The 21,970-nt window shown below is 48.0% G+C and overlaps 2 protein-coding genes across 3 annotated transcripts in view; both read left to right on the top strand.

The window, feature by feature from the left end:
• IFNAR2 (interferon alpha and beta receptor subunit 2) overlaps nucleotides 1-9,843 on the top strand; it is a 34,983-nt gene extending 25,140 nt beyond the window's left edge. The window contains exons 3-10 of the mRNA XM_057383314.1: nucleotides 1,625-1,720; nucleotides 4,265-4,306; nucleotides 4,594-4,723; nucleotides 5,062-5,231; nucleotides 5,709-5,881; nucleotides 6,143-6,305; nucleotides 7,032-7,150; nucleotides 8,500-9,843. Coding sequence (XP_057239297.1) covers nucleotides 1,625-1,720; nucleotides 4,265-4,306; nucleotides 4,594-4,723; nucleotides 5,062-5,231; nucleotides 5,709-5,881; nucleotides 6,143-6,305; nucleotides 7,032-7,150; nucleotides 8,500-9,186 — 1,580 coding nt within the window. The 3' untranslated portion in view covers nucleotides 9,187-9,843. The remainder of the gene's footprint in view (nucleotides 1-1,624; nucleotides 1,721-4,264; nucleotides 4,307-4,593; nucleotides 4,724-5,061; nucleotides 5,232-5,708; nucleotides 5,882-6,142; nucleotides 6,306-7,031; nucleotides 7,151-8,499) is intronic.
• A 76-nt stretch (nucleotides 9,844-9,919) lies between these two features.
• On the top strand, nucleotides 9,920-21,084 carry LOC130583754 (interleukin-10 receptor subunit beta-like). Of its 2 annotated transcripts, XM_057383309.1 has the most exons (7): nucleotides 9,920-10,203; nucleotides 12,507-12,630; nucleotides 13,921-14,090; nucleotides 14,951-15,138; nucleotides 17,211-17,361; nucleotides 18,150-18,307; nucleotides 20,234-21,084. In XM_057383309.1, the coding sequence occupies exons 1-7, from the start codon at nucleotides 10,155-10,157 to the stop codon at nucleotides 20,453-20,455; spliced, it is 1,062 nt and encodes a 353-aa protein (XP_057239292.1). In that variant the 5' UTR covers nucleotides 9,920-10,154; the 3' UTR covers nucleotides 20,456-21,084. The 2 variants fall into 2 exon arrangements, with proteins under 2 accessions (XP_057239292.1, XP_057239291.1); XM_057383308.1 differs by lacking the exon at nucleotides 9,920-10,203 and having other exon boundaries at nucleotides 11,313-12,630.
• The last annotated feature ends 886 nt before the right edge of the window (nucleotides 21,085-21,970 follow it).

Raw genomic sequence — 21,970 nt, 5'->3', positions numbered from 1 at the left:
AGCTGTGGATATTGTGGGATTGTGACTCGAAGTTTTGGGAGCCCTGGGAGCTCCAGGCAGCTCCCAAGGGATCTCCTGTGAGCACAGGTTGGGCTCAGGGGGGCTGCACTCACTGGTGTTTCCATTCTTTCTCTGCAGGCATTGCTGCAGCTCTGAAGAGGAAGAGTAACAAAAGCTCATCAGAGCTCTGACAGAAATGGCTTTCCCCTGGAATTTCCCCTGGAATCTCCCTGGCAATGATAGATCTACAGAGGACATCCAGCTTTAGACAGCTGTGGAAACCTGGAAATAAACACATTTAATCCCATTTTCTCCAACATTTTAAGGTGCTGAACACATAACTTGGCTTTGATCATCCATTATGTAATAGACTGTTGTTCAGCATCCAGAGATGCATGGGAGCCACTTGTGATTCCCAGAGTGGGATATTTGTTATTCCTGACGGCATGGACAGCAAGGATCCAAGGTACACAAATCCCTCTGGGTTAGGAGTGCTTTGAGCATGGGATTAATTACAACAATTAACACGGGAAGGAAATCATTTGCCAAGTGAATTCATGATCCCCAAGGCTTTCTCCAGAAGGGAAAATTCTGAACAACCTGGAAAATCCCATCCTTTAGGTGCAGGTGCTCTTTGAAATTACTTCTTCTTGAACGAATTAATAAAATGAAGCAACCTGAGGGGAAGAGAACGTTCCCTTTGGCTGTGGAGTTATCAGTTGCACAGATGCACATTGGCTCCATTTATCCAGTGACTTTCTCCAGTCCTGCCAGAGCTCAGAGCACAGGGAGATTGACTTCTCAGATAAGGGGTTTTCAGTTCACCTGATTTAAACAGATGAATTCTGTCCTGTGGTAGTATGGTAATACACTGGGTTAGGCTTGACCATAATGTGCTCTGGAATTATTTTGAATTTTAAACTCTTTGTTTTGCAGAGAAAATTATTCCAGTTGTATTTGAAAATAATTTTAAGTTAACAAACAGTTAATTTTTATTAAACCTGAGGGGAAGTTTCTTTAGAAATACATAAACCCATGCCCAGCTAATTCAAAATCAGATCTTGTGGAAGTTAATATTATGGGGATGTTAAATAGAGTGAAATAGTAACACTGGCAAGAGGGAGTATTTTAATAGATCTTATGCATTAAAATATTGTAACATAAACTTCATAACTTCTTTATAATTTTTTTCTCAGCTTCCTGTTGATCTTTTCTCTTTCTGGAAACATTTCTTACAACAGTGAAGGGTTAATTTCAAACAAAACCGAAGCATTTTTATTTTCATTGTCTCGATGAAGTTGGAGTGAGYGGCATGGAATTGTCAGATACTGTTTTAATGCAAAGTTAATATGAATAATCATGCAGTGGTTTCTGCTTTATTTGRAGTGGTGAAAGCCCTTTCCATGTGAGAGAAGGAAAGTGTTGTTGCCATAAAATGAGCTAAAATTGCCTCCAAACACCAAGGATCAGTGCTGCCCCCCACAGCAGGAACTCTTTCTATACCACTGCACTTCCTCAGTCACGGGAGAGGTTAAAGTAACTTTGTACAGAAACCCTGGCTTAGTTACAAGTAATATACTATGATAATTTAGTAACATGTGCTTGTTTTTCTTGTATTTGTAGGTACAGAAGCAAAATGTTTTTTTTGCAAGCAGAGGAGTTCACTTGTTAATCTCCAGGATAACCCTGATGGATGTGCCAATGTCTTTCAGTCAGCTTGGTGAGTACCTGAACCTTTAGATTAGAGAGGAGCAGTGTGGGGAGCTCATTAATTGATTAATAATTCTGAGTTAATGAAGTAAGAGACCATCATGGTATTACTGAATCACAGAATTAACTAGGCTGGAAAGGACCTTTAAGATCATCATGTCCAGCCTATGACCTGACACTACCTCATCAGGAGCAGAGCACTCCCTGAGCAATTCCCAGAATAAAGATCTCCTGTTTTATCTCTGCATCCTCCCTTCTGTGCCTGAASCATGACCAGAGGGAAGGGACCCCTCTGCTGTGGGGAAGGGCTGAGAGCATTGGGAGAGTGCAGCCTKGGGGRAGAAGGATCCAGGGAGAGCTCAGAGCCCCTGCCAGGGCCTGAAGGGGCTCCAGGAGAGCTGGAGAGGGACTGGGGACAAGGGCTGGAGGGACAGGAGCCAGGGAATGGCTTCCCAGTGCCAGAGGGCAGGGCCAGATGGGATAYTGGGCAGGAATTGTTCCCTGGGAGGGTGGGCAGGCCCTGGCACAGGGTGCCCAGAGAAGCTGTGGCTGCCCCTGGATCCTTTTGAGTGCCCAAGGCCAGGCTGGACATTGGGGCTGGGAGCAGCCTGGGACAGTGGGAGGTGTCCCTGCCATGGCAGGGGTGGCACTGGGTGGGCTTTGAGGTCCCTTCCAATCCAGGCCATTCCATTCCATTCCATGGTTCTGCCTCTCTGCATATCCAGGGAACTCTCAGTTACGTGTTTTGGTTTTTATTCCTTACTCTGATATTTTCAGCACTTCTCAGTTTCTGAAATAGCAGGTGAAACAAAACACAGACTGGCTGAGCTGCAGTTGTTGTGAGAAAGGGATTTGTTAGGATCCTTTAATTCTGTAAAAAGGGTAAAATCATCATCCCAGAACCCCAGAATGGTTTGGGAAGGACATTAAAGCCATCAGTATGGCACCTGCCATGGGCAGGGACACCTTCCACTGTCCCRGGTTGCTCCAAACCCCATCCAGCCTGGCCTTGGACACTTCCAGGAATGGTGAAAACTGCAAATAGGCCAAGATGGTAAAGAAGATTCTCCATGCAGTTTCCCGACCATCTTTATTTCCCCCGGCTGAATTTTCCCAGTTATTTGTTCTAAGATACTTGGTTTTGGCTGTTTCTCTTCTGTAAGRGTGTAACATAAACAGTTTTGCAGCTGCTCAACTYCGTTTGCCAAACTTGTTTGTTGAAACAAAGGTCAGAGGCTGTTTGAACTCCACTTGAAGGGAATTTGGTTTTGSGTAGGGGAGAGGCATTGAAATATCAAGTAATGTTAACAGGAATACACCAGCAATTCAGCAGGCACAAATTATGACAAATCYGAGTTTGTGTTCAGGTAATAATAACTGTTAAAATAGTGCTTTGTTCCTCATTCACACCCGGTGTTTTTTTCCAAATGGGTGATGTCTTACTACCTGGCAAGAAATAGATTGTTCTRTTTTTAACTGCAATTAAACTCATTATTTGTGGATCTTCATAAAGATTGTTTTAATTTTCTAATTCATGGCCCAGATTTCTCTTCTTCCCTTCCCTTCCCGGGCACATCTCGTTGACACATCAGGTCGAGACAAAAGAGAGCTTTGGAGAAGGAAGGAAGGAACTTTGCAGATTTTCCCATGGAATCCATGTGAAACTGAGAAGAAATATGTTTGAAATTAAAACAGTGACTTCTTTGGCCAACTGAGTGTGGGAGTCGGCATCTCCGGAGTCAGAGGAATTACCACAAAATGCTTTAAAATAAGAACAGGAAGTTTCTCCTTGTGGCACTCAAAGCAGAAGGGAGGCTGAAGGGTCTTGAGAAGAAAAGTTAGAGGAGTCAGGGCGATAATTTCAAGTGTTTTGAAGCACTGTGTTGAAAAGATGGGAATGATGAAAAGCAGGGCTGGTCAAAGAAAGGAATCCTGGATGCAGTGAGACCCTGGAGTCTCCTAGGGAAGTTTCACAGGGAGGCGTAGGAACCTCTGGAGTGGCAGGATTGCCCAGGGAAGCTGTGGCTGCCCCATCCCTGAAGTGTCCCAGGCCAGGTTGGAGCAGCCTGAGRTGCTGGAAGGTGTCCCTGCCCTGCCAGGGGGTGGAATGGGATGATCTTTAAGGTCCTTTCCGACCCAGATCACTCTGGGATTCTGGGATCTGTGAGGATGAGTCAAATAATAATGGGATCTTTTCCCAAATCAGTTCTGAAATTCTGCTCATGACTGGAAAAGGTGATTGAGATACAGTCAGGGTCCTCTAAGACRTGATTTGATGAGAACATCTTGGGTGGTTTTGTTCACACTGAATCTTGAACCTCACATGGAGGGAGCAGYGTAGTGATCCAGGAACCATCTTCTCAGAGCCCTGGAATAAGGACAGGGACAGTTCTCCCAGGCTCTGGRGAGAAAAGTCTTAGGAAGATGTGAAAGAAAGTAACAGTTGCACTGAGGCAATACTGAGCATGTCTCTAATTGTTGCAAATGAGTGTTTGCAATAAAAATCAGATCCTGTGAATACACCAATGCGTTAATACAGACTTTCAATTTCCAGTGTGCATCACCTTTTTGTCTACAGCTGTTTGCAGCCAGCCTGGTAAGAGTTTTATCACCTTTAAAATGCTTTTCCTAACGCATTTCATGGCTTGCACAGCTTCATCATGCATCATTTAGAAACTTCATGCTTTTTGGAGAAAGAACTTACAGAAATATAATCCGTGTGCACCGTGCTTTGCATTGCATTGTCTGTTGTGCTGAGCTCTCCCATGTGGCTGCTTTGTTTGGGGGCAAATATTGAGCTTCTCTAAATGGGTTTATTTATTAGAATTGTTGCAAAGCTCAGGGTTGGTTGTTTGGGGTTTTTTGTTATTTTTTCCTTTCTAGAAAGAATTTTGGAAGGGTCTCCTTACAAACTCTGGATGGAATCCTCCAATTTCCAGCACATTTTGTCCTGGCAGGCAAAACATGACCCAGCKGTGCCAACATCCTACAATGTGCTGTACAGAGACCGCAGGCAAGTCACATAGGCACAAATCTGACTTTTAATGTTTACTGACCYGAAGGGGAGGCAGGGCTGGAGTCCCCATCCCTGGAGGTGTCCCAGGTAGGGCTGGAGGTGGCACTGRGTGCTCTGGGCTGGGGACAAGGTGGGCATCGGGCACAGCTRGGACTGCATGGGCTCAAGGACTTTTCCAGTCTCAGGGATCCTAGGATTGTGTGAAAATACTAAGGCTGAGGTTTTCTTGGTTTTTCTTGATGTTTTTTCTTAGGTTTTTCACTGAGAAATTCTCTCCTCACTCTTCCATGCTTTCTCATATCAGGGAATTGAGACTGTTTTGCTCTTTTTTGCAGGCACTGGAACTGGATGACTCCTAAGCAGTGTTCAGGTATTGCCCAGCTCACCTGTGAGCTGACAGAGGAGTTCAAGCCTAAATCCACTGGGTATTATATACTTGTTCAAAGCATTGGAGGAACTCAGGTGCTCAACTCTTCYGTGCTGTTTTTTGTGCCATTCTATCAGAGTAAGTTCTGTGTCTGCGTTTCTTATTTTAGCAGTTTTTATTAACAGCTGTGTCGTGGTTTGAACAGTAAAACCATGACAAGCTGGTAGCTAAAATCTATTCTGCTACCTTTGCTGTAAGACTCCAAATGAATTGGGTTGATGGCTGTTTGTATAGAGTATATCATATATCTCTTACAATATTTCAAGTATTTAGGTAGGTTTCTAAAATGATTCGTTCTGATAAAGGGATGAGGTTTTGAAATACATATATAAATTATAAAGGAAATACAGTTGTGCACTGACAAACACAAAGTAAAAATCTCTGAAGTACATAAGAGACATAACTTCAAAAACTCCATTGTTTTTGTGTGTCCAAGTAGTGAATGTTGAGTTAAAAAATGCCAAGTCTGCACTAAGTGTAGGGGAAGAGATTTACTGTTGGTCCTTCAATCTGCCCTTTTCCCATCATTTTTTTCTCTTTCTTGTTTTCCAACAGCYGTTCTGGGACCACCAGAAGTGAATATCACTTCCTGTCCAAACTGCATCAATGTCACTGTAAAGCTGCCACCCTCTCACTTCAGAGAGAGGGGAAAGCTGCTGTCTTTAATTGATATCTATGAAGAGCTGGATTATAATATCACACTGAAATCACTGGATGGAGAGTATAAGGTAGAGAAATTTGGGGTTTAATTGTTCTTTACGGAAGAAACACAGAGGACATAAAATGGCTTTGATGGTCACCAGGTTCCCAAAAGCAAATATGTGAAGAAAAACAAAAGGAAACCTAGAAACAAATTTCTTAGTTGAAAAGAAAGAAGATGGTCAACAGAATCGGAGCTTCCTTTCTCTGCTGAGGAGCAGGTCTGGAGGAGTGAGCAGGCATCTCTTTTTAGCCAATAACTAACTCCAGAATATTGTCTTTCATGGCAGAAGCCACGGCAGAAAACCACTGAAGAAGTGTTCAGTACTGTCATTGAAGAATTGTATCCCAGTAGGAATTACTGTGTGTCTGTGGAGGTCTCAGCATCCCTGAACAGACATTCCATCCCCTCCCCCTGGAAATGTGCCACTGCAGACTCTGAGGCTCCACAAGGTAAGGGAGCTGGGGCAGGAGGGGTTGGTCTGAGTGTGCAGAGTTTCCTTTTGGTGTAGGGACATTTACAGTGCAATCTTAAAAAACAATAAATGRTCACAGAATCCTAGAATATCCTGAGCTGAAGGGACCCCCAGGATCACCCAGTGSCACCCCTGTCCCTGCCCAGCCCCCCCAGCAATCCCAGCCTGTGCATCCCTGGCAGCGCTGTCCAAACGCTCCTGGAGCTCTGGCAGCCTCGGGGCCGTGCYCGTTCCCTGGGGAGCCTGGGCAGTGCCAGCACCCTCTGGGGACAGAAGAACCTTTCCCTGCTCTCCAGCCTSAGCCTGCCCTGKCCCAGCTCCAGCTGCTCYCTGGGGCTGTCCCTGTTGTAGGGAGCAGAGATCGGTGCCTCAGTGTCAGAGAGAAACATTCCAAGGGAGAACCATTGTGGGGATTTAGGAATGAAATATGAAACCCCATCCACTTTGGGGYAGCAAAGCTCTTGGCAGTCCCCTGAGCCGTACAGATCTCCACTAACTGCATAAAAAGTTAACAAAGATAGAATAATTTCTTTTTTAATTCCTGAATCTAATTTGAAATTTGGTCTTATTTTGACTTGGACTTTCACAAGTCCCTTCTAACCAAAATTATTGATGATTCTCAGTAGGTGTTGTGAGTGTGAAATCTGAAATGTGGTCATGGGACACTTCATCCATGTGTGTTTATTTGATTTTCCCACTCCAGGCTATCATAAAGTTGCAGTGGCAAGTGCTGTCTGTGTTTCACTGATCATTGGTGCAGTCCTCAAATGTGTGCATACAGCAGGGTTTTTTCTCCAGAAGAAATCCCTTCCTCAGAGCTTGGTATGTAACAGTTCTCAGGTCTGCCCTTCCTGGTTGGCAGGGGGAAGTTTAACAACTGGAATTTCCAATCCTGTGCTTTAGGTACAAATTATGTAAGAACACAGACTATTTTCATTGGCAGTTTACCTCAAAGATGATCTATAGGCTGCTAAGTTATGTCTGATCTTCAGAACAAATACTCATTTCTTGCTACTTCTGTGACAAGTTAATAAAGGAGAGGATTATCCCACCCTGCTCRGTGGGAATATCCAGGAATATTCCACTCAGCTCTGGTCCTCACAGGGCACAAAAGGTATGGACAGGCTGGAGAAGGGCCAGAGCAGGGCCAGGGGGATGAGGAAAGGGCTGGAGAACCTGCCCTGTGGGGAGAGACTGGAGGAGAAGTTGTTCCACTGTTTGGAATGAAATAATCTCTCTGTGACTTTCTCTGTCATCCAAGTGTTAAAGCACTTGACAAAGCCAGAGCCAGYTGACTTTTTATTTTCATAGACTGAGCTGCCACTGAATTTCAAGCAAAAATAACAAGATTTCTTGTTTCTATCCATCTTTGCTTCCTTGGTTTATTTTTTAATAGTCTTTGACTTCTTTAACATTTGATTCTATAGAGTTTTCAGCATAAATATTCTCCATTTTCTACAAACATACCCAGAACAGATTGGTATAACTTTTTTTCCATATTTCTGTTGTTTGCTCTGATATTGCTTTCACATTCTTACAATGGCTGGACACAACCTTACAAAGGAATGTCCAAGGTCTACTTATTTCTTTTATTGTCAATATGATTAATGCTTTAAATATTGAATAATCCTCTGAAGTGCACAGGGAAAATGGCACTTGGAATGTTAAAGTGGTCATAATTGCTTCAAAAGATCATTTCTAGATGACATTAAAATTGTTCAGCGATGAAAGGTTACTGCAAGAGTTGAGAGAGAGTGGCAAGACTTGCCTCACACTGTGAGGGTGGGCAGGCCCTGGCACAGGGTGCCCAGAGAAGCTGTGGCTGCCCCTGGATCCCTTTGAGTGCCCAAGGCCAGGCTGGACATTGGGGCTGGGAGCAGCCTGGGACAGTGGGAGATGTCCCTGCCATGGCAGGGGTGGCACTGGGTGGGATTTAAAAGATCCCTTCCCAGCCTATGGGTTTCATAGAAGATTTTCTGTGATGTTCAGGAATGAAGAAGAAACGTTCTGTATCCTACATGTTCTGAACTCTGCAGAAAAAGCCACAACTATGGCACAGAATGAATAATTTCTTGAACAGCCTCCTCTTTGGGGTTATTTAGAGTCTTTTTCATGTTCTGTGCATGTGTGTAAATGTGGCCAATTTGATTTAACTCCTTTTGCTTTTCCAGGCATTCATCAGGAGKTTGTCCTACCCACTTTGGGAGTTTGAATCAGAAAAAGCGGCCTCTGTGGAGATCATCCCCAGAGAGGTTAAAAGCAAGGCCAGGGGATGCAGAGGCAGTGCCAGCGATGACAGTGACAGCGACAGCAGTGACAGTGACAGCAGCATGCTGTGTGACCATGACTACATGAGGCGTGTGGCGCTGGCCAGGGGCAGGGTCCCCCAGGGCTGTGCCACCCCCAGTGCCCTGGTGGAGTACTCAGTGAACAGCTCCTGTGAGCACAGCAGCAGCCAGGCCGGTGACATCSCAGCTGTTGAGCCACAGGAGTGTGAGGAGCAGGAGCTGGGCCCCGAAGGAGACACAGACTCGAGGAGTGAGTTACTGAGCCCTTGCTCTGAGGGCAGCTGTAGCGCCCAAGGGAGCAGTGAGTGCTTCACCATCAACTTACACACAGTGCTGCTGGGAACCCTGGAGGAGCACGGGCACAGCTCTGCATCTGCTCCCTCTGCCCAGGAGGATGCAGATGACTGGCACTGTGCTCATGGCTTGGAAGAAAAGCTGCTGGAGGGCACGGGAAGTGTGCAGGAAGCACCCTGTTCTGAGGATTTCCACACGTGGCAAAACTCTTCTTCCGAGGAGAGTGACTCCTTGGACTCAGACACCGAGCAAGTAACAGGGTACATGAGGAGATGAAGGAAGAACTGCTGGTACTTTATAACATAGGAGCCAGTATTGTCCAACTTTTATTTCTGGACTAAATGCACCGATCTTGTCCTTTCATTAATATCCTGTGAGTGTGGACTTCTACAGAGAGAACTGGTGGTGTTCACCTGAGAAGGATCCAGGGAGATCTTAGAGCCCCTTCCAGTGCCCAAAGGGGCTTTGAGAGAGAGGCTTTGGACAAGGGATAAAGGGGCAGGACACAGGGAATGGCTTCAAACTGACAGAGGGCAGTTTGGGATTAGAAATTGTTCCCTGGGAGGGTAGGGAGGCCCTGGCACAGGGTGCCCAGAGAAGCTGTGGCTGCCCCTGGATCCCTGCAGTGTCCAAGGTCAGGTTGGACATTGGGGCTGGGAGCAGCCKGGGACAGTGGAAAGCTGGTCTCTCAACCAAACCACTTGTTCAATGTTTTTATTCTTTACCTCTGTCACTRGATTTCTGTGAAAGCTCTTCTGCTGGATGGATGCTCTGTTAGTGCAACAAAAGCTGATCCAGTGGAGTAGTGGGGGCAGAGACAGGAATACTCAGCTACCTAAAGAGTGGAACAAGGCATTAAGTACACTTTAAATTTTTTTTTATATCATTTTGTACAATTGCTGACTAGTATTAAAACATGACATTTTTATGACATTTAAAATTCCCGGTCCCTGAGGGGGCAGCCCCGGTGTGCGCGGGGTGAAGCTGCAGTGTCCTAAGGGAGCATCTCCGCTGTGTAAGGGGGAACCTCCGGTGCCTGAGTTGGACGCCCCGGTGTCTGAAGGGGAAGAGCCGCGGTGTTCGAGGTGAACCCGCGGTGTGTGAGGGAGAACCCCCGGCCCCGGSCAGCCGCCGTGCCCGCAGCCGCCCCGCCCCGCTGGGAAGCGGAAGGGTTTCGGGGTTTCGGGGCGGCCCCGCTGCCGCAGCCATGGCGCGGCCGCCCCGCCGCTGCTGARGGAGCCGCCATGGCCGCCGCCCTGCGGGGCGCGCTCTGCAGCGGGCTCCTGCTGTGCGGTGAGTGCGCCGGGGCTGCCGGGCAGCGAGGGAGGGACGGAGCGACCTCCCGGTCCCGCCGGGCCGCGGGCACGAAGGGCGGCGGAGCCATGAGGAGGAGCGCGGAGCGCCTGAGGCGGCGCGGCTTGGCGGGGCTGTGAGGGGGCAGGGGGCCGGGAGTGCCCGGTCACAGGGGCAGCGGGCTGGGAGTGCCCGGTCACAGGGGCAGCTCCGCGGGTGCCGGGGGTGCTGCTGCCGGGGTCCCGCCGCCCGCGGGCGTTATTGCCCCGGGGCTCAATCTGTGCCGGGAAATGGGATCGGTGGGACATGGTGGTGCAAGTCTCAGCGCGGAAAGGCGGGCGTGGGGGCAGAGTCGCGCCCCGAGGGCTGTGGGTCACTGTCCCCAGCTCCATAGGGAGRGGGCAGGAGGAGAGGGAACGGCCTCAGGCTGGGCCAGGGGAGGCTCAGGGTGGACCCCAGGAGGAATTTGCCCATGGAAAGGGTTCCCAGGCCTTGGCAGGGGCTGCCCAGGGAGCTTTGGAGTCCCCATCCCTGGAGGTGTCCCAGGAAGGGCTGGAGGTGGCACTGAGTGCTCTGGGCTGGGGACAAGGTGGGCATYGGGCACAGCTGGCACTCCATGGGCTGGGAGGGCTTTTCCAGCCTCAGAGATTTTGGGATTCTGTGATTCCATGACCAAAGCTCCACTCCTTTCCCTTCCTTCCTCAGCATTCCTTCCCACACTCCTCTCAGCACTGACCCCCTGAACTCTRCCCTGTACAGTCAGTTTGCTGGAACTGGCTCAGCCTCACATCGTGAGGATTTTGGGATTTGCCCATGGAGGGAGTAGTGGGCTGGGAGGTCTGTGCACAAACCTGAAACCCCAGAGRTGTTTCCTCATCTCTTTGGATCCACAGGGCCCAATGAAACAATTTGCCTGGAGGCTTCTCATATATGAAGCATTGTCAGGGAAGTGAACATTGCAAGGAACCGTGCTTTTTCCTGGAAATTTGCATGCCTACCTCAGACCTTGTCCTCCCAAGATCTCTTCCTYCTCTTGGGGCAACACTGCAAGAGAGCTGGAGAGGGACTGGGGACAAGGGCTGGAGGGACAGGAGCCAGGGAATGGCTTCCCAGAGCCAGAGGGCAGGGCCAGATGGGATATTGGGCAGGAATTGTTCCCTGGGAGGGTGGGCAGGCCCTGGCACAGGGTGCCCAGAGAAGCTGTGGCTGCCCCTGGATCCCTTTGAGTGCCCAAGGCCAGGCTGGACATTGGGGCTGGGAGCAGCCTGGGACAGTGGGAGATGTCCCTGCCATGGCAGGGGTGGCACTGGATGGGCTTTGAGGTCCCTCTCAAGCCAGTGTGTGATTCAGTCTTCAGTATTTACGATGTGCAGTGTGTTTGAGTTATTTGTGGGATGCGACGGTAATGCTGTAGGAGTGGGGTCTGTTTTATTTAAGCCCGGTTTACATTTCAAACTCTTGTCTGTCAGRGAAGGGAGACTGACATGTTAATTTCATTTATTTCTCCATCAGAGCCCTTGGGAGATGGCTCAGGGRTGATTACGGTGGTGCTGGGGTGACACTGGGACAGGGTGACCTTGAAGGTCTCTTCCAGCCTTGATGGTTCTGTGAACTACAGACAGTAAAATGTGTTAATTTATCTTAGAACACCTGTAGTCATGTTTGACTCCTGTGACCTTTCAGCCCTGATCTGATCTGACAGGGTTTGTTTGCATTGCTCATTTGTGGTGCAGTAATGGGCCAGAGTCTTTGCTATTTTAGTTTCAATACCTGCTATTATGTAAAAACAATTAAAACATAATAGTAATGTACTTTTTACTGACACTTTAYGCTACTTTAGGGTTTCTGCGGTTCAGTTCCAAGAAAGGCAAACAACTATGGTTTCGTCACTTATGAAGAGTACTRATTAGTGATAATTATATTTAATTATATTTAATACCTCTCTTACCTTTGGAGGCGTTTCTGGTTTATCTCTTTTTATCAGTACCCACACCCTTGTTGTTCCTAAAATACTGCTGGAGCACTGCTTGGAAAAACTGGGGTTTGACRATCTCAGGGAGGATTCATGCCCTGAGTCCTGGGCAGCACAAGCTCAGTCATGCACAAGAAATGTTGGTGTCACAAGGACTTACTGGAAGTCACTGGTGCCAGTAATTTGTTGCATAAGCTCAGGATTTAAATTAATTTAATTGAGCTCTGATTTTAAATAAGCGTCTAAGGCAAGGCAAAGGCTGCATTTAAGCTCTGAATGACTGAGAAGTGCTGGAAGAAACCAAAGTGTTTGGTTCTGATTCCTCCCACAGTGTCTGGAATGRTCCCAAAGCCCCGAAATGTAAGAATTACTTCAGTCAATCTCCACAGCACCTTGCAGTGGGAGGCACCAAGGTTTTCCAACGGGAATATCACCTACACTGTCCGATCCAAGAGGTAGGTCTGGGTTTGGGGTGCCTTCAGTGCACATCTTACAGCTCTGCCTGGCTGGGATTTGTGTCCTTTCCAGAGGACAATCAGGAGCCATTCCTCTGTTTCTGCTTGTGAGAGGCTCCTCTGCTGAGCTGAAGGACAGGGCAGACATTTTATGGGCATTCCCACCTGAGGCAGCTTTGCCCTGGGTGTTTTTGGAACCACAAACACATTTTGACTGGATGTTTTTGGCTGTGTGTGTGGTTTTCCTCTCTYGTGGAGCTGTTACCTGTGATAGAAGAGACCTGATCCTGCTGAGTGTTTGCTGCTTCCCTGATCCCAGGTGCAGCCATTCCATCCCACCATGGCAGGGWCACCTCCCACTGTCCCAGGCTGCTCCCAGCCCCMATGTCCAGCCTGGCCTTGGGCACTCAAAGGGATCCAGGGGCAGCCACAGCTTCTCTGSRCACCCTGTGCCAGGGCCTGCCCACCCTCCCAGGGAACAATTCCTGCCCAATATCCCATCTGGCCCTGCTCTCTGGCACTGGGAAAGCCACTCCCTGGCTCCTGGCATTCTCTGCCCATATGAAAGTCCCTCTCTCTCTTTTTTCTAAGCCCCTCCAGGTACTGGAAGGGGCTCTGAGCTCTCYCSAGCACCTTCTCATCATGCTGAGTTGAGAGAAGATTTTTCTGGGTTCTGTAGTCATGGCCCCTTGATCAGTACATCCCTGGGCAGGCTTTTGATGTGAACCAGATAGAATAAAATATATTAAATATCATCAATTAAATCATATATTGATCAAGGCCAGGCTGGATGGGGCTTGGAGCAGCCTGGGGTAATGGAAGGTGTCCCTGCCCATGGCAGGGATGGAATGGGATGAGCTTTAAGGTCCCTCTGACCCAAACCTTCTGTGATTCTATTCTATAACCAGTTCCTGGCCACTTCCCAGCCCTGTTTTCTCTGGCTTTTCCCTGTGTGCAAGTCCTGGAGACAGCTCCAAGCAAAGTCCCAGTGTGACAGCAGTGCCTGCAGTGGCATTGGCTGAGTGTTTGCAGGCCTCTCTGAACTGCCTGGTGAATGGAACTTTGTAACACTGTCAGGAAAAGGGCATCTACTTACAGAATCAAAATTCTGATCCCTAAGTTTRCCATGGATTTGTAGCTGGGTATAAAATCCTTAATGTAAGCCTTACACACAGGATACATTTTTGTGTTCCCAACTTCTCACTGGCTGCATACACAGCTTTGCTGCCTTAAAGCCATTTATCCAGTTATAATTCCCCATCTCCTCCACTTTGTCCCTGCTCCCTGCAGCATCAACTTCCCTGGAGACTCCTATGAGACCGTGAGGACCAACCTAAGCCTCCCTGAGTGCGACGTGTCCTCGCTGTCAGCGTACGGGGACTATGTCCTGCAGCTCAGGGCCGAGGTGGGGCAGCTCCATTCCCCATGGCTCACCCTCCGCTTCAAACCCATGGATGACAGTAAGCTTTYTCCTGTTCTTCCCAAAAATCCTGCCTGCCCTTCGTGCCCCTGCACTGCCTGGCTCCATGGCAAAAGCTGTAGTGCASATTGGTTTTTATTTTAATTGCTTCGACCTATAGAATCTTGGTTGTAAAATTGAAGACAGAAAGCAAAGTTAAYTCTCATAGTATTGATAACCTCTTTGGATGAGATTTTCAAATAAAACAATTTTCTCTTAAAATAAGGGACATTTCTATTTTCTAGCCAGGGAGAAGTTGTCTTCAAGGAGYCAGACTTCCTGTATATCAAAATAAATTCAGTTACTTCCTTCTTCATTGCTTTGCTAGACAAAAAACTTTATTTTTATTTTTTCTTACTTCAGAAAAAAACCCGCTTTCATAGAGAAAGATTAATTTTCAGCTCAGAAATCTTGATTGCACCAGGCAGAAATAATTCAAATGTTTTCATGTTTCAGACTGATCATAATCAACAGCCACAAAAAGCCACAAGGAAGCACTTTTCTAGAGGGTCTCCTCAGGGCAGACAGATGTTGTGACAGTTTGGCCCAGAAGGAGAAGTGAGTGATAGCCGTGGAAATGATCCTTCCTCTCCTGGAGTCACCACAGCTGCCAAAAGGGAACTGAGCTCGTTTAGGGTGTAGGAATGGAGCCTGTATTGGTACCTGGAGTTCAGCTGCAAAATAAARTCCCTTTCCAGAGCACTTGTGTAAGGAAAGGATTGATTTATGCCTAGGCCAGGAAAATAAATTACTTCCTTCTTATCCATGTAATTATTTAAAATATGAATTTCCATGGGTGGTGTAAAGATGCCCATCTGAGGCAGTGTGGAGCTGATTTCTCTCCTCTTTCCCTGTGTGCAGCAGTCATTGGTCCCCCCGAGGTGAGGCTGAAGTCAGAGTCTGGGGCGCTGCATGTGGATTTCTCCGGGCCCTTTGCTGAGCACGAGCAGGACAAGTGGCCCCTGAGGCAGTACTATGGCTCCTGGAAATACAGGATCCTCTACTGGAAAAAAGGCAGCAGAGATACACACCTGAGTCCTGCTTCCTGGGTATGGTGACTCCCTGACTTTCATCTGTGCTTTTCTTGGAAAACACCATCCTGGGCAGGTACTGGAAGCTCGTGGAGGCCCTGGCACAGGTGGCAGAGCTCTGGAGCCAGGCTAGGAGAGCTGGGGGTGCTCACCTGGGGAAGGGAAGGATCCAGGGAGAGCTCAGAGCTCCTGCCAGGGCCTGAAGGGGCTCCAGGAGAGCTGGAGAGGGACAGGAGCCAGGGAATGGCTTCCCAGTGCCAGAGGGCAGGGCCAGATGGGATATTGGGCAGGAATTGTTCCCTGGGAGGGTGGGCAGGCCCTGGCACAGGGTGCCCAGAGAAGCTGTGGCTGCCCCTGGATCCCTTTGRGTGCCCAAGGCCAGGCTGGACATTGGGGCTGGGAGCAGCCTGGGACAGTGGGAGGTGTCCCTGCCATGGYAGGGGTGGCACTGGCTGGGCTTTGAGGTCCCTCCCAAAACCRTCCCAGGATTCTGTCATTCTAAGAGTAAAAATGAATCTGCTGATTACCATTAATCAGTTCTGGTCATTACAGCTGGGACGCAGAGCAAATGCAGGGAGCTGTGTAGTTAAACAGCAGCATGGACAGAATTTTCTCTTTCCTTAATTATAAATAACTGTGTTTGTTCCCTCTTTGTGTGACTTTAGGTTTGTATCCCCAAAACTACCTAGAAAATGGGTAAGGCTTGTGTTCATTGTGGCCACCTGCTTGTATTCACTGGTCACCTCTATCCACTGCAATTCCCTTTCTCCGTGGGAACAGCCTCTTGCACAGGCMGATGTGTTACTCAGCCCAAAACACCACTCCATGCACAGTGCACAGCGAAAGATCATTAATAATGTATTAATTAGAACATTATGGCCACTACTGTGGGCAAACAGGAAGCCTCTGACCAGCAGACCCCAGTCCCAGTTAATGGGTGCTTTGTACATCAGTGTAATTTTATATAATGGGACCATGTACAATTCTGATTTGTGTCTGTTACCTGCACAATCCTTTGCCATTCAGTTCCAGAAAAGRAGGGACCATCATGTCCCCCAAAGCAGCCTGGTTTTCAGTTCCCAGATTCCTGAGAAGTGCAGGTGTTCTTGCCCATGGGATGCAGATTCTGCTGGATTTACTACAAGAGCAGAAGTGCAGTTTGAGTCTGTGCTTGGAACACTCCAAGTGCAGATCTGGGAGATTCCCTGGGGATCAAAGGGGCAACAGGCAAAGACTGGGTAACTCCACAGGTTCATTGTGAGATGGGTGCTTGCTCCAAGATTGAAACCTGGCTGGAGAGTCTCATGTCCCTAAGGAGGAATCTGTATCCCAAAGGGACACTCTGCAGTTACAGGGGCAAAACTAATCCTGAGCAGCAAATTCATCTGTTCAGCCATCTCACAGCTCCCAGAAATACTTCCTTTCCTTTGCTTTTTTTTTTTTTTTTTTTTTTTTTTTTTTTTTTTTTTTTTTTTTTTTTTTTTTTTTTTTTTTTTTTTGTGTTGTTTTATTTTGTTTTATCTGGACCACAGATCACAGAATCCCAGGACTGGGAACATTGGAAAAGCCCTCTGTGGTCATCAGTTCCAGCCATTAACCCAGCACCACGTGTTCACCACTAACCCATGTCCCCAGGTGCCACATCTGCACATTATTTAACACTTCCATGGATGGGGACTCCACTAATTTTCTGGGCAGTTTATTCCAGGGCTTGACAGCTTTTTCAGTGAGGAAATTTTTCYTAAGGTCCCATCTAAAATTTCTCTGGCAGTACCTGAGGCCTTTTCTTCTTGTGCTGTTCTTCCATTCCACTTGTTCCCTCCCCAGTGAGGTGGKGTTTGTGTGTAACAGTGCTCTTAGATGATCTCATTTGGTTGGRTGGCAGTTTGTGGCTGCCAGCAGCTCTCATTTATCATCTCTCATTAACCATAAACTTCATTAGTGCTGCTGGAAACAGCCCAGAGACCAGTGGTGTGAATGGTCTCACAGTGCTGCTGTAATTGTAATTCCTTGGTTATTCYTTAGCTAATTCCAGCTAGTCCAGTCACTGATCTCATGCCCTTGATTTTTCTGTTTTTCTCTGTTGTCAGGTAACTCAGGTAGACACCAAACACAACTCAGAAATCCTGTCCCARCTGGAGCCATGGACAGTTTATTGTGTCCAAGTGCAGGCGGTGATTCCCGAATGGAACAAGACAGGGGAGCTGAGCAGGGAGCTCTGTGAGCAGACAACCCACAATGGTAACGTGGGGACTGGGAAATCGTGGGATCACACACTGGGATGGCTTGGGAGGGCCCTCAGAGCCCACCCAGTGCCACCCCTGCCGTGGGCAGGGACACCTCCCACTGTCTGGGGTGCTCCAAGCCCCRTCCAAGCCGCCCTTGTGTTGCCTTAAAAGGCCAGTTTTTAATAATGACACAGATATGGTTAGGGGATAAAAAGGGTTTTACYTCGGTATTTGGGATCCCAGGTGCAYAACTTGATGGCAGAATGCACCCCCGTGTATAGCATGGATACAAGGTTTATAGATTTCAGGAATTAGCATATCTATCTAGGATTCCCCAATAAGATACAAGTTTTATAGATTTCAGGAATTAGCATGTCTATCTGGGATTCCCCAATAAGAAACTTCACATATGCAGTAATGTCCCSYTATTCTAATGAATCCCCCCCGGATGAGGCCAGASCYCAGTTTACACAAGATGTTCTGGACAGAAGGCTTCACCCAAGGCTGGAGCTCGGGTTTAAGAGAGCACAGGGCACACTAACYCCTTCCTGAGGATGTTTGGTCTCTCTGCCCAACAGAACTCCTAAACTAAGCTGGAATATCAGGCTACAGGAACTACAAACATGTGGGCTAAGGGGTACAGGGGGATGCATAGAGGGTACAGAAAATGTAAAAAGGAAAAGCAAAAATCATCAGGCATCACTTGGACACTTTGAGGATGAGAGAAAGAGACCGTTTGAAAATAATTACTCAGAAATGAACAATGACCGTTTGAATTGTTTATTTCCTTGTCTCCTGCAGGTGTGACCCCTGTGTGGGTTATTGTGACTGTTCTGCTGGGATCCATGCTGGTTGTTGTCACAGCTGTCACCGTTTGTTTCTTCTGCAGTTTTTATCTGTACAGACTCACCAAACACGTTTTCTGCCCTTCCTACATTTTCCCACAACACTTGAAAGAGGTTGGTTTTCTGTCCAGCACATGAAAAGCAGCCTTTCCAACAGAACCACTTGGTCTTCCAAGGCTCTCAGAGCCCAAACATTTAGAGCTTTTTTTTATTTTGTCTCCTTTCACTGGCACCTGCTGGTCAGCGATCTGTAATTTGTAATCAGCAGCTTTTTATGGCTCAGAAACAGGATGGGTTTGTGTATTTTAGAGTGAGCAAGTACCAGGTGTCAACTTCAGTTCCTCATTTAACCAGTGAGCCGCAGTCAACTCTGACTCTCCTGCCTCCTTTTAAACCTAAAGCAGCTCATTTGTTCTGGAGCAAAGTCCTGTCACGAGTGTAATCACAAGTTTTATCTTCAGTGAAGTGTTTGGGGAAGGAGCCTGCACTGGATCAGCCTGGGCTGTGGAAGGTGTCCCTGCCCCTGGGACAGGATGAGCTTTCAGGTTCGGTCCAACCTAAGCCGTCCTGGGAATCCGTGATTCTCTGAAATCTGAACAGCAGCCATTGCTGATGGGAGCCCACTGCCCCTGTCACACAGCCAGAACACAAAAAGGCTGCAGCAGAATCTCCTCAAGAAACAAGGATGTACAAAATACTCCTGTTCCAGCCTGTGCTCTCCTGAGTTCCTGCAGTTCTCTGGGACTTCCATTTTGATTCATTTGGAGCTCAGCGCCCTCAGGTTTGCAGCTGACTTTGGCTCCTGCTTTAGGCTGAMCATGTGCTCAGCACCAGGAGTGTCACAGAATCCCAGAATCTCAACTGGTTTGGGTTGGAAGAGACCTTAAAGCCCATCCAGTGCCACCYCTGCCATGGCAGGGACACCTCCCAYKGTCCCAGGCTGCTCCCAGCCCCAATGTCCAGCCTGGYCTTGGGCACTCAAAGGGATCCAGGGGCAGCCACAGCTTCTCTGGACACCCTGTGCCAGGGCCTGCCCACCCTCCCAGGGAACAATTCCTGCCCAATATCCCATCTGGCCCTGCTCTCTGGCACTGGGAAGCCATTCCCTGGCTCCTGTCCCTCCGTTCCTGTCCCCAGTCCCTGTAGCTTGCAGAACCTGGAGCTCAGCACTGGGCAGGCAGCTCCAGAGCCACACGGGATGTGCTCGAGTTCCCTTTGCTCCCAGGTGGCTCTAAAGGCAGGGAGAGCTTTGGGCCTGTGCTATCCCAGGAATCAAAGGTCAGCTGTGCCTCCCTAAAGGTGCTTTGGCCAAGGCCGTGCTTTCACTATGGGAATGTTCAGTTGCAGGTTTGGGCCAGAGCATTCCCAATCCCAGTTTGGTAGAAAAGGATCTCACAGTAAAGATATTTGTGTTGATTTTTATATCTACAGTGCACAKCACTCCTGAGAGAGCAGCTGCTTTCAAAATTCACTTCAGAATTGTTTCATCTGAGGGCACCAGGATGATCAGAGGGATGGAGGAGATCTACTGTGCGGCTGAGGGAGTCGGGATTGTTCAGCCTGGGGAAGGAAAAGCTTTGGGGTGACCTCATTGTGGCCTTGCAGGGCCTGAAGGGTTCCAGGAGAGCTGGAGAGGGACTTGGGACAAGAGCTTGGAGTGCCAGGACAAGGGGAATGGCTTCCYACTGCCAGAGGGGAGAGTTCTTGGCAAATCTGTGATCTCCTTTCCCTACAGCCCAGTTACTGTTTAGTGTTTGTTCCCAGTCAAAACTGTTTGATTTTGTTCAAGTAAGTTCCTATTCCACAGCAGTCTCTGAGCCCTGGRGTTCCCGCAGAGAAAGGCTTTTCCATCTTGCTTCCAAGCCTGGAACAGGATGTGAGGGAGGATATGATTCTGCTGGCCCTGTGGGACTTGGAAGGCCAGAGAAAGCCACTTGATGTGTGCAAAACAATCCCAATGTTCAATAACCCCAGCGTTTCTGAGCRCAGAGGATGGGACAGCTGGAGAGGCCTAATCCTCATTTTCTCTTTGTTTCCCAGTTTTTGAGCAAACCTCACAGTGCTCCGCAGCCTTTCCCTCCCCTTCCACAAGAAGAGCTCCTCGTTTATGACAAGCTGACCGTGATTTCAGAAGAATCCCAAAACCTCAGTGATGGGAGTGGGGATGAGGCCAGCAGGACGCCAGAGCACCCCCAGGACTCTGCACAAGGGGACTCCGACTCTGGAGTGGGAGCAGCCTCAGAAAAGGCTCAAATATCCTAAATATCCTCATTCTTCCTTGGAAAAGGAGAAGCAAATGGACTTTTGTGTCTCTCTCATTGCTGTTTTCTTCAGCAGTCAAAATCCACAGACAAACACGTGGGCACAGACTTTTGACAGAATAATTTTATTTTTGTAAGTACAAGAAACTTGGCTCTAAATGAGGAATTAAATGATCCATRACTTTTGCCACTGGTGGTTGTGGCTCCCTGAGGAGTTGTAGCAATTCCTGGCACTGATTGTCACATTAAAAAGTAAATGTCATATATATATATAAAATACTGATTAACTTTGATGAACTATTTATTACAAAAACTAATCAAAATGTTTATTAAAAAAATAATATTTTGTWAAGAAGACCTGATCTGATTTATTTTTATTAATGAGAAATGGTGTGTTTTTAAGGATGACCCCATTGGCATCATCTTTCTATGGAATTTATTTTTCCCTGATGCAAAGTTTGTGAAGTTTTTAGGGCAGGATGGACTGATGTCTGTGGAAAACTTGGCAGCTAAACTGGGAGTGAAATTAGGTCCATTGAATTATCTGCTGATGTGTATTCTTAATTTAAGAAGCCAATGCAGGGAGCTGTGACTCCCTGTTCCCAGCCCAGCCTCACCTGCACAGGWAGATAAAGGCTGGAGCCAGCACTGCAGCAGAAGTGGGAATTCCCACTTTGCACTGGGAATTAACTGGGTTTGTGTGTTACTGCATCRAAGTGAGAGTGAGAAATTAAATTCTGGCAGCAAAAGGAAACTTCCAGGAGTGAAGATGTGTCTCAGCTTGGTGTGGGAATTGCACAATTTTGGGGGTTGATGTTTTTACCTTGGTGCATAAATATCTCCTTTTTCAGAGTGCTTGCAGGAAGAAAACACAAAGAAAACAGGAATTGAGTTCATCAACTTTAATCTCCCTACTCCCCTCAGAGGAGGCTCAGGGGGGACCTTGCTGGTGTCCCCAACTCCCTGACAGGAGGGGGCAGCCGGGGGAGGTCGGGCTCTGCTCCCAGGGAACAGGGACAGGAGGAGAGGGAACGGCCTCAGGCTGGGCCAGGGGAGGCTCAGGGTGGACACCAGGAGGAATTTGCCCATGGAAAGGGTGCTCAGGCCTTGGCAGGRRCTGCCCAGRGASCTTTGGAGTCCCCATCCCTGGAGGTGTCCCAGGAASGGCTGGAGGTGGCACTGAGTGCTCTGGGCTGGGGACAAGGTGGGCATCAGGTACAGGTGGCACTCCATGGGCTGGGAGGGCTTTTCCAGCCTCAGGGATCCTGGGATTGCGTGATTCTATGGAATCTGCACCTGGTTTTTCTGCACTTTTTAATTTGGGTAATATTCTGCTTTAATGGAGAATGTGGAATTTATTGAATTCCATTTTGTTTCATTGGGCCTTTYTCCCCCTCTCCCCAAAGCTGCACAGTGAATGCTGATGCTGTGTCTGGATCACCTCTCCAGAGTACACGTCCAACCCTCTGTGTGTTCCCTGTCCCTCCTCCCACAGCAGCAGCTTCTTTCTGTATTT

This window comes from Malurus melanocephalus, unplaced genomic scaffold, assembly GCF_030028575.1.
Source record: "Malurus melanocephalus ecotype Western Australia unplaced genomic scaffold, MMel_1.1 scaffold_623, whole genome shotgun sequence".
In the NCBI taxonomy this organism is placed as follows: Eukaryota; Metazoa; Chordata; class Aves; order Passeriformes; family Maluridae; genus Malurus; species Malurus melanocephalus.
This window is presented reverse-complemented; position numbering and strand designations above follow the sequence as displayed.